The sequence below is a fragment of the Erpetoichthys calabaricus genome, chromosome 4, assembly GCF_900747795.2.
Source record: "Erpetoichthys calabaricus chromosome 4, fErpCal1.3, whole genome shotgun sequence".
NCBI classification, from domain to species: domain Eukaryota; kingdom Metazoa; phylum Chordata; class Cladistia; order Polypteriformes; family Polypteridae; genus Erpetoichthys; species Erpetoichthys calabaricus.
In genome coordinates, this window is record NC_041397.2 from 174,212,269 (window position 1) to 174,227,265 (window position 14,997).

Below are 14,997 nucleotides of genomic sequence, written 5' to 3' on the forward strand. Positions count from 1 at the left end.
AAAATGGTGCCATGCATAACTATTGCACTGCCAACAAGGAACCCTCACGGTTGTGTGGGCTGTTGAGAAGTGGCACCATTTCTTTGAGGGGACAACATATGAAATATACATGGACCACAAATCTCTGACTTGGGCTTTTGATTGCTCAAATACCACATCTAGGCTAACAAGATGGATGTTATGTCTCCACTAGTTTACATTTAAGGTGTGCAATTGGAAGGGTTATGCAAATGTTGTTCAGTTGTCCAATACTGTCCTGGGCTAGGTACATGGGTCTGTGTTCATGGTACTATTTGTTCAGTACCTTCCTCTAATCCTTGGCTTGATTTTCCCCTAAGCACGCATGATATATTCAAGTCTCAATTCCCAAGTCCTGCATGTAGAGAAAAGGCTTTGGGGACAGATATGGCCTCATACATTATAAGGAACTCAAATGGGTGCTATACCAACATAGGGTTGCTGTTATCAGTGGGTGGTTCCCAAGATGCATGTGCCTGAACATCTGTAATATAACCATGATAGCTCAATTGGTCACCACCTTGGGTGAATAAAGACATTATTCAGAAGTGCCATGATGACAGGCACTTCACAAGGGTATCTGGTTCCATGTCAATAGATAGATAGTTGAATATAAGCAGATATATAATTATGTGTCCCTATGGTGAAATTAAAATTATGCCAATAGCTCCAGTCCACTGTGACATCACCAGGGGAGTGCTTAGTTGTGGCCTCATAAACTGTTGCCTGCCAGCAAGCATAGGAGGACCATTCTGACAGTGGTCGTGGAGTCTTTTGACAGGTATTCCCAATGGCCAGTGTCACAGCAAAGAAGGTCTGATCCACCCTTCCAAATAAAAGAAAGAATTATAAAAATCACTGTAACCGACAGAAGTCCGTAGTTTATCAGATACTGAAGTCTTCTAGAAAAGTAAGGGAAGACTAGAAGACCACAATGTGTCAAACCCAATCTAATCACACTGAGCGGGTGAACCAAACCCTAAAAGTACTGCATCCTTTGTCAGAGAACACCATCAGGAATGGAACAAAAGGCTGCCTGAACTCTAGTTCACAATGAATGTGGTGGGGCATGAGATTACAGGTGGAAACTCTTAATTGTTAGCCCTTGCCATTTAACCAACTGTCTAGAATGAACTATAGGTCACGACCCACTCAAACCAGATACACCAGTTCATCAATAATTAGAATTTATTTAGTCAATAACTGAACAAATGAAGGAGAGGATGATGACAGCCCAGTCCATTTGTATTTCTTGCATTGATGTTATTTCTTCATTGTCATCACAGGACACACACTCTTTTACATTAAATCATCTCCAGCCATCTGACAATGCAGTGGAACTAGGTTATCATTTTTCTAAAAGGCTGTTTAAATGGGCATTTTTAGATACCTCACCGTCAACATTATCTGGTAATCTGGACTATGTTTTTGGAATATGTTTGGGTTTATTAGTAATTTATTGTGGATTGCCATTGTTGGAAACTGGGACGGATTCTTGTAAATGGTTGAACATTTACTTGTGATTATAAATAGCTTTCTGAATACATTTTAAGGCTATTTTATCTCAGAGTCAGAGGGGGTGCATGAGTTGGACCAGGCTGGGTGGTGCCCTTGTTCTGGTGCCCTGGCTTACCCCTTAAAAATAAATAAAATACTGTTAAATCAGTATAAACCTTAGTGTCCCAGAACTGCTACAAAGTAATGTAACAATTATTGTTATTAATTTTGCATCCTTTAGGTTTTTAATCCAAACCTCTACACAGTTGAGCTGACCCATGGAGACTTTACTTGGAAAATTAAACGACGTTTCAAACATTTCCAGGCACTACACCAAGATCTTCTTAAATTCAAAGCATTACTTAAAATACCCCTACCAACTAGAAAGTAAGTACTCCTTTGTCGACTTTGCTCAAAATCATAACCTGAATAATATCCTGCATGGTTTTGTGAATAAAAGAGGCAGCCCTTTTCTATTTAGGTATTATTCATTATTTGTTGAAAAATGCATTTTATTGGGTAGCTTCATTTCCTCATAATTTGTTTCATATGGTTAAATAACGTGTTACTTTTTTTTCTTTGCATCTTCATATAGCAACTCTTATACTTCATATATACATTTATAATTTATTTTGTTTTTCTGTTCCTTTGTGACCACAACAAACTTGTAGGAAGCTGACACCTAATGTAATTGGCCTAACGTAAGGCATGTGAATGTGTGTGGATGTGTGCACAAGTCCACCTGCATCTGATGTTCCCCATAGGACCAGAAGGGAAGAAGGGAATTAATTTCTGGCTGGTGTGAATAGTTTTCAACACACAAGGACGCATGTCTCTGAAAAAAAGATTCACAACTTAACCTCTAAAATTATTTACCTTTTCAAACAAGAAAAGCCACTGGAGTAAAATTACAAATATCACAAAAAGTTTACAAAAAAAATCTAAAAAGCCAGTAAATCCAGAAACAAGGAACAATACCTAACAATTCCAATCAACTTTTCTATGATTCCCACTAAACTGCCTGCCTTCTCATCTTTTACTGGGCTGGGGGCAGTCCCTAAACAGAGATGGACAGCTGGCCCAACTCTTGGCGTTCTACCCAAAAAGAACATGGAACATGCATTGAAAGAGACTGTACACCAATACATAATCACATATGAAACCAATACCAATAACACAAGGACATGAGGAATAACTTAAAATAAACAAAAGAAGTAATAAAACAAAACACACATAAATTCATCTTGATACAGGACATCACCAACACCACTAATCACCATTCAACGGACCACAAGGAACTGCTTGTTTTCTGTGCCTTTATTGGGTTGAGTGCAGTCCAGTGACAGAGACAAACAGATGAGAAACCACCCACAAAATACAAGGACACATGGAAATTAAATAATACACAAAACTAAAAAAATACAGAATAATGCAAATAATAAGCATAAGTAACAATATTAACATAAACAAACTAATCAAAAATAAACAAAAATGACAATAAAAAGTAATTTGAACACCAGCCAGGGAGGAATCCTGGCTGAAATATAACAGTTTTTCACTCCTGATAGCCTTGGTGGCTTGTCTACATTAAAATTAGGCATTACTGGATGGATGCTGAACTTCTTTAATGAATGGAAATGCAAAGCTGTGGGCAAAACATGCCTGGTATTTATAGACCATCTTCCACAAATTAATTAATTTGGAACAGGCCAGTTTTATACAGTCTTGTTCTACAGTAGTCTACACATGCCATTTGCTTTATATTACTGATGAAGATCCAGCTTCACCCTCTCCAGCTGCCCTTCTGTCATTAGATTCAGAGAAGGGTTTGGACTGTATAAACTGGGCCTTTCTTTGGCATTCTCTAGGTTTGGTGTGGTATGGGATGGAATTAGATATCCTTTATAACAGTCATATTTTCCATTTGTGATATATCTCAACCTTTACATTTTCATCAAAGTGCCAGACAAGGCAGCCCCTCACTTTCTTTGCTTCTTATTATTTCTATTGAAAGTCTAACCTTTGTCTTTGTAAACTGAAATTCATCATTCTTTTTAAAATACTGTAAAGGATGCCCCCTAAAATACATTTGTACGCTAATGACATTCAATTTTTCTTCACATTGCCTCCTTAGATTTCTCTATATCCTTAATTCTTTTGGCTCTGTATGTTATTATTAAGCCACGGTTCCTCCCTTGGTTTGTGTTTAAATTAATTTTGTATATTTCTTTTGTTCATTTTTGATTCAGTGATTACCATTGTTTATATTAATATTGTTCTTTATTTTTGTCTAATAATGTATTCTATTATTTTATTAATTTATTTTTCACTGTAGTTTCTATATGCATTATCTTTTTCTCCTACTGTATGTTCCTTGTATTTTGTGGGTGGACCTTGAAGAGGCAGTGCCACCAATATCTTGCCACAAGGAACCCAAGCCTTTAAAAGTATGCTGGGAAATTTGGTTCCTTGCAATTTATTGAATGTGCTTTGGTGTGTTGGATATTCTCTGAGTATTGCTTTGTTTCTTTGGATTTTTTTGGTTATGTTGAGTCTTTCTGTCTCTGTTTACTTTCAAATTGCCATCCTGGCAACTCCTTTTGCCCTTTTTTCTCTTTTCAGCGTTTTAATATTTTTTGTTAATAAACCTTATTTTATAAAGAACCTTGTTTTGGATTTATCTTACATCCAGTGTTTCCTCTCCATTGTAAAATATTTCAGTATTTTGGGGCATTTCTAAGCACTTTGTAAGCTCTCATTATCTATGGCCTAGCAGACCAGAACCACTCAGTTTCCCAGGGTTAGGCTCCTCTGGGGTGAGTCTAATTTTTTGGCTGGCCAGTTACGTTTCTGGCCTGTAGTTCAGGCTCAGTTTTGGAAGTCCCACACCTTTGCCATTTTTGAGAGCACTGAGCCATAACAATCTCTAAATATAAAAGTTGTTGGTCCAGATCTAGTCTTCTCCCTTTAAATATACACTGCCATCATCTCTCTCTTCCATCCCCCATATTTCATCATATTTCTCCTTTTGGTTATTATTAAAATGAAATAAAATTAATATTGTTCTTCACTTTGTTAACACCATACTTCCTCTTTCTGTTTATTAAATGTTAGACTGAATGCCGATCACTCCTTTCCCATTTTCTCTTGAAAAACTCTCCATTAAGCACACCATTGTAACCCAAGACAGATTTAAAATTATTCCATTGGGTATACACCCTTCATCTAAACTGGTATTTGACTGATTCTCCTGCTAACACTGTATCATATCTCACCTGCTGAACTTAGGTTTGTTCTCCCCAGTTACTTTTACTTATCTCCTTAATGTCTCTCAAAATAAAATCTCAACTTCCTAGTTATGGTCCCCTTATCTCATGGATTTGGAGTGGAAGACAAACGGTACATTTCTGAACTGGCACTGATGTACTCCATGACCCTATGATTGGTGGATGTTCCATCTGTTTTTCACTTTTAATTTCTTTGAATATTAGTAACCTTGGAGATACCCTTGACAACTCTGAGCTCCATATGTTCCCATCTGTAACATGCAGGTTTCTCATTCCTTCTGCTTCTACTTTTCTTCTGTTACCACCTGCTAAGGTCAGTCCTCAATACAGGTAGATTTCCATTATGGTCTTGTTTTCCTACCCATTCTCTTTTTGCTTTTGCTTATTTTCTTTCCATATTTAAAACCAATTTTTATATCATATGCTGTTTTGCAGCCTATAAACTTTCACTTCTTGATTAAATTTGGCATCGTGACCTTCTTTCCTCCAGCACTATATAATAAAATACCTTTTTCAAAATATCACTCTTTCTTCCAAAAATCCCCAGTTTAAATGTGTATACCTCTTATCTAATGCCCCATAAAAGCTTTGCTATGAGACTAGTGACTGACCCTGAATACCATCATTATCTTTAAATGCCTCCATCACATTGCTTCTTCTAGTCCTTAATTTCTAATGCATCTTCCTTGATTCTGTCTGCTGATATTCATTTCTCACCCTGTATCTTTCCCTTTTTAACACCCTTATGTTCTTACCTCTACTTACAGTATATACAGTATAGTGGACAATGTTTTCTTGAGTACCATTGCTGTAAAGGCATTCTTAACCTCTCAATAGAAAGTTCTTAACTGAATGTTTTCTGACAATTTCGGGAGGTCTTCCACTTACAACCTGAACCTTCTTGAGCTTTTTTCATCCCAGATAATTGGGTCATCAACTCCAAAATTATGATTACTTGGTAAGAATGTGCACTGCAGGTTACTGGTAGAAACTTTGGTTCTGTGGTCTTTTATTTTTGGTGTGATGTTATTTCCTGATTTGTCAAAATCTGTGGTCCTTGCTATTTAAATATTTCTTAATATCTTCCTCATAAGGCCATTTCTTCCTTTTTTCTTTCAAAAGTGGTTCTAAATGTTAATTCCTATTTTTGCGTCTTTTCAATTACATAGACATTTGATCACCAAAAATCAGATGATACTCTTGACTGGGCATGGGCATGTATATAATTAATTTATTTAGAGGTGGTGGACTAATTAAAAAAAGAGACTGCTGCTAGTTAATACTGCTAGTTTATGACTATTTTTTTCATGTTTTCTTTCGTTTTCTTTAATGGATGCTTTTTGCACCTTCTCTTGTCTTTCTCTTCTTTTATATTTCCAGCTTTGTTCCTTCCTTCAACTGCTCTATATATAACCTGTTTTTTCCTTTTCAGTTAGACACCCAATGAAAGCTAAACAGCCAATAAACTGTGTCTCTGAATTTCTTTTCTCTTTTCATTGTGGGAGTGACCTTCACTTCTTAAGTGAATCACTGCACAAATAATTCAATAAAACAACCCAGTTAGGCAGTTTCCATAGTGAAAATCACTTCTTTAAAAGTAGGGTAGAACCTTTATGTACAATATTGTATACATTACAGTATCCATTATACAAACTGGATCAGTATTTTTGTTAATGTTGTGAATTATCTGTTCATCAGCTGTAAAAAATGTTAAGCCAATTAAGTTCTTCTTCATGCACTTGGAGTCTGAGAAGTTTAGTAGAAAAACAAACCCTCTAGCCAACCCAGTAGTTAGGATGTTTTCATCTGCAGTTGTGCTTTGATTTTCTTAAAAGTGTACATTAGTTCAGAAAGTCCAAAGAATGCTTATGCCTTGGATGGGACCTAGACTCATACACACTGATATTAAAAGCAATTTGTACCAGGGGAAACAAAATCATACTGAGATTGCATCAAGGAAATAAAGCTATGAAATATGAGGTATGACAATTTAATTTCCAGAGTGAACCTGTATAGAAATGAATGTGTATGTGTGCTCTAGTGGCAACTGTCACTTTTGAAGTAAACTCCATTCACAGCAATCCATTTAGTTAGGTGATATCACCGTTGCTGGAAACATACCTGGAATGCTGTTTCTGAAATATTCTTCAATTCCTTTATGTTACTCTGGATGTCAAAAATGTCTGAAAGTCTTTGTCCTTTCATGACAGTTTTTATTTTTGGGAAGACAGAAATCACAAGTGGCTGAGTTAGGTGAAAAGGGTGGATGTTCCAATTTGGTAATTGATTTCTTAGCCAGGAATTCATGAACACTGAGCACATCATGGCCTAGGGCATTGTCAGGATGGATAAGCTACTTCTAGTGTTGTCGTTCTTATCTTCTCGCCCCTTCTTGAACCTTTCATTTTACTCAAAGGCATTTTACTTCTCCTTAGCATCCTCACCATATGCCACATTCAAGAGCCCCAACCTTTCAACAGCACTTTACCAATCTTCACATGGAATTTGATGTTAATGCAATGCTCTAAATTTTGATTACTTGCTTTTACACCAAAACACGCAGACTGACTTGTATGACTTGTATTGCTTTTGCACCTACTAACTCAACAAATGACAAGTTTACACATTTAAACCTCTTGCATATATATGATCTATATAGACCATCACAAATCTGACGTAAATATGTTGTTTTGTAATCTATAGGACATGCCTATATACTTCTAATCCTCAGTGGCAGTATTAAAATAAGACTTTAACATCTCTCTTTTTCAAGTTCATATCAAATTGCATTAGAACTGTGAAGTTCTAATTTGGTACATACAGTATGTAGGACTCACAGACTTGATTGTGGAGGTGGAAAGATAAGGGAAAGTGGGCAGTTTCTAATAGTGATTTTATTATCTCCTTAGTTATTTATGTGGTCAGAGCAAATCATCCTTCTGTCTCTTAAAAAAAACAAAAAAGATCATGCCAGCAGGACTACTGAGCAGACAAATAAATCCACTGCCCATAAATAAAGTCATTGGCTTCTGATTACTGTAAAAGTAAAAAGGTTGTTTGTGTAGGAGCTGATCGGCATTGGCATTATGAGAATATAAGAGAGGTTGTTTTGCATATTACCATATGCCACAATTAGCACTATTGGCCCAGTTAATTTAATGGTTGTGTTAATTCAGTTGGAGCTGACCCAAAATGAGCTGGTGGTTACAGACTTCCAACACAAAAATGATATTTGTTCCAAATGCAGGGTTTCTGCCATGGGTCCTCCATATACCCAATGTCACAAGAAATGACTAGAGACATCAAAAAGGTTTGGGGCAGCCACCCATATATTATTCTCTGGCTGCAAATTGGGTTTAAGCAAGTACAATTTGTACAGGTTCGAGTCCAAGACAGAACTGATTCTCTGGAACAAAGATGGCGCCTTTAAACGGGAGTTGAGGAAATGACGTCATCATAGGGGCTGGAACTGAAAGTGATGTCATACAGACCGGAAGTGACTTCCTCATTGGGGCTGGAACCGGAAGTGACATCATCAAGGCCATGACCAGAAGTAACGTCATCTTTGGGGCTGGTACCAGAAATGGCATCATTGAGGTTGGAAAATGGAAGTGGCGTCATTAGTGCCAGGTGGAAATTTCCTGTAACTGGTCTGCAGAGAAGAGAGAGAATGAGTAATGCACTCCGCCATCCCCTGGTCTGGCGTGGAATTACTCTCATTCAGGCCCTTTAGCTGCCTCCCATGCACACGTGTGTGACTCCAGTAAAATTAGGCTACCATTAAAGGCCAGGAGCTTAAAATTCCTAGCCAAGCACAGATCTTAATATTAAGACAAGCAACCGTTTATGTGCTGATGGAGCACTTTGTACCATCGAAAAAAACGAAAACTTCTACAACACCCTGTGTAGATGAAAGCACTGTTTGCGTATATGCAAAATAGTGTCTTTATGCATTTAGCAATATAAACATTTTGTCCATTTTTGACTGCTTCTTTTTTTGGTCTTTTGTTGTTGAATAACTCTCGGTATTGTGGTCTTCTTTGTGAAATTAGGTTTACTGTTTTATTTTGAAATATACTTTTGTTTTATAATTTTCACATTATTTCTTATTGAGAATTTTTGTGCCCTTTGTGTTTTTTGGTTGAATTATTTTCTTTATTTAATAAATGAAATTAAATTATTAAGGTTTTGCTTATTTGTACTAGGGATTTTAGCAGTTCCCCTCTCCCTCTTTTGGCTTTGCCAACTTAGTCATTTTTTTGGTCTTTAATCCTTTAGCCTGTTTGAATTTTTCAAGGGTTTTTGAAATTTATTGTCTTCTAATATAACAGCAGCCATCAGGGCTACAGTCACTTCAGGACTATTTGAGACAACTGTGGATGTGTTATGAATCTTGACAGTTCACAAGCACAAGATCCCAAAATATCCCCAAAATGCCCATTAAAGGTATAAACCGTCAAACCTGGCTTGTAACAAAGGCAAACATAGAATATTTATATATAAAAAGATTCCTTATTTACAAAAATCCTCTATAATAACAAGAAGCTCTATGGAGCACAAAAGGTAAAAAGGCAAAGGCAGTACAAGACAATGCAAACAAAGTCCCAATACGAAATCCAAAGAGAAGCCAAGAACAGAGCAAAAAGCACAGAAAGATACACAATAATCATTCACAAACTCCCAAATGCATTCGAAAAGAACTGCAAGGAACTGTAGGTTGCCCCCCCCCACCTTTATGGTGATGGGCAGTTGGCCCTGCCTCTTGGGGAACCTCCCACAAATACAAGTATTGGGAATAAAGTAAACAATTAACAAAAGTAACATTAACATAAATAAATGACTCAAGTATGAACAAAAGTGACATAAAACAAAGATCTGATCCTGAGCCATGGGAATCCTAGCTAAAAATACAATGGGATACTACCAATCTGATGTGTTCGAATTGGGGGGGGGTGTCATCCTCAAAACCCTTCCACAATAAACATGTTATTTGGCTTAATATTTGTGGTCTTCTGAACTTTTTGTTTTTGATTCCATGGTTTTGAATAGTGGACTACAAAAAGAAAGCAATCCAACATTAAACCACTCTAATAGACACAGAGTCATCAAAAGAGTGTGCTTTCTGTAATTTTTGACACTTTATGGAAAGGCTGTCAACAAAACATTAGTCAAATATACAGTGTAGATGTCTTTAGCACTTCTTCTCTTTCCTGCTTTTCTATAAATAGAAAATTCCTACAAGTTCTTGGGTAGATTAAAGAATATTGTGTCTGAGCTTTAGAGCTATTTGTCTGGATTTTTACATGGCACTTGTCTTACAACTCAAACATTATTTTCACAGTGTCTTCTATGTGAAGTATGCCTTTCCTTGTGTTTACTAAATATTTTTATATATGTGTCCAATTACAAACTAAATCTATGTGTAAATATATAAATATAGAACAGAGTACATATATATATATAAATGTGAAGCCCTTTAAAGCTCAGCATTGAAGTACTGATTATTACAGTCCACTATACATACAGTACGAGGTATATAGTATAAACTACATATTTAATTCAGAATATCTGCTCTTTGTCATGATAGCACTTACCATGATATTGCTCTTTTATTTCTTTTATTTCCCTTTCAGCCATACAGTGAGGAGACAATCTTTTATAGGTCAAAAAAGGAGCTATCAAGGTGGGCATATACCTACATTACCGAGAAGACCAGATGCCATGGTGAAGGAAGAGCAGCTGGCCAGCAGAAAAGTAATGCCCTAAAAATGGTTTATCTCAAATTGTCTTTGTACTTTATTGAAAAGAAAGAAATGTGATTAAATGCTACACAGTGATTCTAGAAAGTTGATTCAGCTCATCTGGACACAGTTCTTTTCCAGGGAGATATGTTACATCACTCATCCAAGTGACTTCCTCAGTCTCTTCCTCCAGACTGAGGAAGTCACTTGGATGAGTGATGTAACATATCTCCCTGGAAAAGAACTATGTCCAGATGAACTGAATCAACTTTCTAGAATTTCCTTACCTGGATTATTGAGCATGCATCGAGCTACACAGTGATGTGCTAATGCAGTTATACCACACTTATTCACTCATTATAGAATAAATTAATTTTGAAACATCCATCCATCCATTATCCAACCCGCTATATCCTAACTACAGGGTCACGGGGGTCTGCTGGAGCCAATCCCAGCCAACATACGATAGTTTATTTGCTGCCTATCAAAATTATTGTTAAATGATCGTTGTTTCTATGGTAATATTACTACCAGTTTAGCTAAATGTCCAAAACAGTGTGATTGAGCGAGGAATCTCTTATCTCAGTCCCAACCTCAGTCCTGGGGACCCACTGTGACTGCAGGTTTTTGTTCCAACCAGATTCCTAATCAGTGACAACACTGATAACTCTGATTTCATTTAATTAGCTGCTATTTTTTCACTTATTCTACATTCAGAAAAGCATAGCAGCATGATTTTTACATTTTTTAGTCATTTAGAAATAGTTCTGCTTTTCCTATAGACTTAAATGCTTAACTCTCTTTTGTTGATCTCATTATATTTTGCCGTTCCTCGGTGCAGTTTTTCCCCTTCATTGTATTTTATTAATCCATCCATCCATTATCCAACCCGCTGAATCCGAACACAGGGTCACGGGGGTCTGCTGGAGCCAAATCCAGCCAACACAGGGCACAAGGCAGGAACCAATCCCGGGCAGGGTGCCAACCCACCGCAGGACACACACAAACACACCCACACACCATGCACACACTAGGGCCAATTTAGGATCGCCAATCCACCTAACCTGCATGTCTTTGGACTGTGGGAGGAAACCGGAGCGCCCGGAGGAAACCCACGCAGACACGGGGAGAAAATGCAAACTCCACACAGGGAGGACCCGGGAAGTGAACCCAGGTCCGCAGGTCTCCCAACTGCGAGGCAGCAGCGCTACCCACTGCACCACCGCGCCGCCCGTATTTTATTAATGACAATTAAAAACAAGCAGAGCAGACACCCAGGCAAACAACACTGAATAATCAAAGGCTGCAACTACTTTAGCGTCACACCCACTAATTAGTAAATAATGGATTAATTAAACAATTAGAATGCGTGGAAAAGTAGAAAATATTGTTAAAAAGAAAAAAATACATTATTCCCATATAACTGCCTGGTACATTTTAGTATATATATAAACTTAACCAAACTTAGTTTTCTAATTTCTATATTTCTCCCAAAACATAGAACCTGGGAAATAACAGTTCACTTAATCATTCCAGGAGTTCAATAAAAAAACAGAAGCTGGTTGGAACAAAACCCTGCAGCCACAGTGGGTCCCCAGGACCGACTTTGGGAAGCACTCCCCATTTACTTCAACCAAAACTACTGTACATGAGAAAGGTATAAGAGCGCAACGGCAGTGAAATGAATGAACACAAAAAGTAGACAGTATCGGATTTCAGGTTTTGTGTCCCTTTCAAGTAGGTCAGTTAAGCAGGAGCTCTGTCTTGTGTTTTGCTCAGCTCACAGACTAATAGGAAGGAGACCCGCCATGGCGGATTCAGGTGCCCTCACTGGGTGTCTTCCTGTTGCTGTGGCAGGAATAGGAGAGGACGTGATTAACGATGATGCCCCCTTTCAACCCAGGGTTGTATCACATACCTTAGACGAGCCCTGAGGGTGATCCACAGACTCGCCTATGTGACAACAGAAACAAATATGTACATTCTGTCAATGAAGTCATTTTTTGGTTTGTTGGTCCTATGTCCTGTGTGCATGCACTAATATGTTACCATAGTCCTACAAGTCCGAGGACATCCCTGTATATATGTATTTTTAATACATTAAATGCTGATAGGGAAAACTGTTTGATGTACAGTATTTGTAGCAGTCATGGGTGTCTCAGATTCACAAAAAATAAAAAGAAATGTATTTATTTTATTAAGGAACACACCCAGCCTGGCCTGAAACACACACACACCCAAACACAGAAAAAATTCACACTGAGTTTATGTAAAATCCCAGATGAATGTGTTAAGTAATAATCAACAAAACAAATATACAGATAATGCAAGTACGCAATAACCTACCTGAATAAATCTGATGGCAGCAACACAATTGACAAATAACTTACACACATAAACACAAACAACAACAACATTTATTTATATATCACATTTTCATACAAAAAAGTAGCTGAAAGTGCTTTACATAATGAAGAAAAGAAAAATAAAAGACAAAGTAAGAAATTAAAATAAGACAACATTAGTTAATATAGAATAAGTGTAAGGTCCGATGGCCTGGGAGGACAGAAAAAACAAAAAAAACTCCAGACGGCTGGAGAAAAAAATAAAATCTGCAGGGTTTCCCGGCCACGAGACCGCCCAGTCCTCTCTGGGCATTCTACCTAACAAAAATGAAATAGTCCTCTTTGTATTTAAGGTTCTCACAGAAGGACTTGATGATGATGGTCATGCAGACTTCTGGCTTTTAATCCATCAATGTTGGAACATCACAAACACAAACAAACACACCTATCCACAAACTCTCTCCTGGTAACCATTCAATGACAACCACACAATTAACTAAATGCTAACAAACGGACATACACAATTTGGATTACCAGATGAAGTGGAGATTATGAATAAATGTCCAAGTGATCAAACAGTATTTTAGAAAAACATTTGTCCTACCATATGGTGTCTCTGTCCAATTAAATCTCTTGATGAAAGGAGCACACTTCAGCAGGAATCCCCAAACACACCAAAGACCCCTGAACAACACTTTGGAAAAAGTGCACACAAATACTTTAATATCTGTAATCCTTGAGGGTGAGCAGCAGTGATATTTCAGTTCTGATATTAATTGTAGTTTTAGTTTTTATTTTATTTAATAAAATTAATTTAATTTTTATTTCGTTCTAGTTTTCAGTAGAGTCAACCATTTTTATTTTTACTTAGTTCTGTGTTTAAAATTTTACTTTTTATTTTATTTAGTTCTGGCTTTTTTACATAATATTAGTACAATTTTAGTTTTTCTCTGTTGCAAGACCACAAATGCTAGCCTACACATATTTCAATGCAAATTATGTTTTAGTCAACAAAATACACTCACATTTCATAATTCCGTTAAACACAACTTGACTATCAATCATCAAACAGATCAAGTGGCCTAATAAGTACAGTCAACAAGATCAAATGTTTCAACCCAAGAAACCAGTCTGTGCAAGCATGTTGCTGTTAAGCTTTAAACAAGCACGCATTTCAACAGATTTGTTCATGTTGCAACGATGTCCATTGCACAGATAGCCACACAGTGAAAATATTCCCTTGACAAGCGCCTGTAATGTAGGTGCACAGACGAGGTCCTCTGCACTGTACATTGACAATTTCTGCTGCCAGTACTGTAGCAGTGATAACAACAACAACAACAACATTTATTTATATAGCACATTTTCATACAAAAAGTAGCTCAAAGTGCTTTACATAATGAAGAAAAGAAGAATAAAAGACAAATAAGAAATTAAAATAAGACAACATTAGTTAACATAGAAAGGAGTAAGGTCCGATGGCCAGGGTGGACAGAAAAAACAAAAAAAAACTCCAAAAGGCTGGAGAAAAAAATAAAATCTGTAGGGGTTCCAGGCCACGAGACCGCCCAGTCCCCTTTGGGCATTCTACCTAACATAAATGAAATAGTCCTCTTTGTAGTTAGGGTTCTCACGGAGTCACTTGATGCTGATGGTTATACAGACTTCTGGCTTTTAATCCATCCATCATTGTTGGAACATCATGGTGCTTTGGGTAGATGGTGGTGGCACAAGCCACCACCAATAGGACACCGGAAAAGAAAACAGAAGAGAGAGTAGGGGTTAGTACAGATTTTGAATGAATAGTTATTATAATGAATTGGATATACAGAGTGTCAGGATTAAATTACAGTGAAGTTATGAGAAGGCCATGTTAAAGTAATGTGTTTTCAGTAGTTTTTTAAAGTGCTCCACTGTATTAGCCTGGCGAATTCCTACTGGCAGGCTATTCCAGATTTTAGGTGCATAACAGCAGAAGGCCGCCTCACCACTTCTTTTAAGTTTTGCTCTTGGAATTCTAAGGAGACACTCAGTTGAGGATCTGAGGTTGCGATTTGGAATATAAGGTGTCAGACATTCCGATATATAAGACGGGGCGAGATTATTTAA

The 14,997-nt window shown here is 37.2% G+C and overlaps 1 protein-coding gene across 1 annotated transcript in view; it reads left to right on the forward strand.

Annotated features, from left to right (window-relative positions):
- Positions 1-14,997, forward strand: part of si:ch211-168k14.2 (phospholipase D1) — a 208,137-nt gene that overhangs the window by 67,201 nt on the left and 125,939 nt on the right. Inside the window, exons 4-5 of the mRNA XM_051926630.1 lie at positions 1,757-1,902; positions 10,436-10,556. Coding sequence (XP_051782590.1) covers positions 1,757-1,902; positions 10,436-10,556 — 267 coding nt within the window. The remainder of the gene's footprint in view (positions 1-1,756; positions 1,903-10,435; positions 10,557-14,997) is intronic.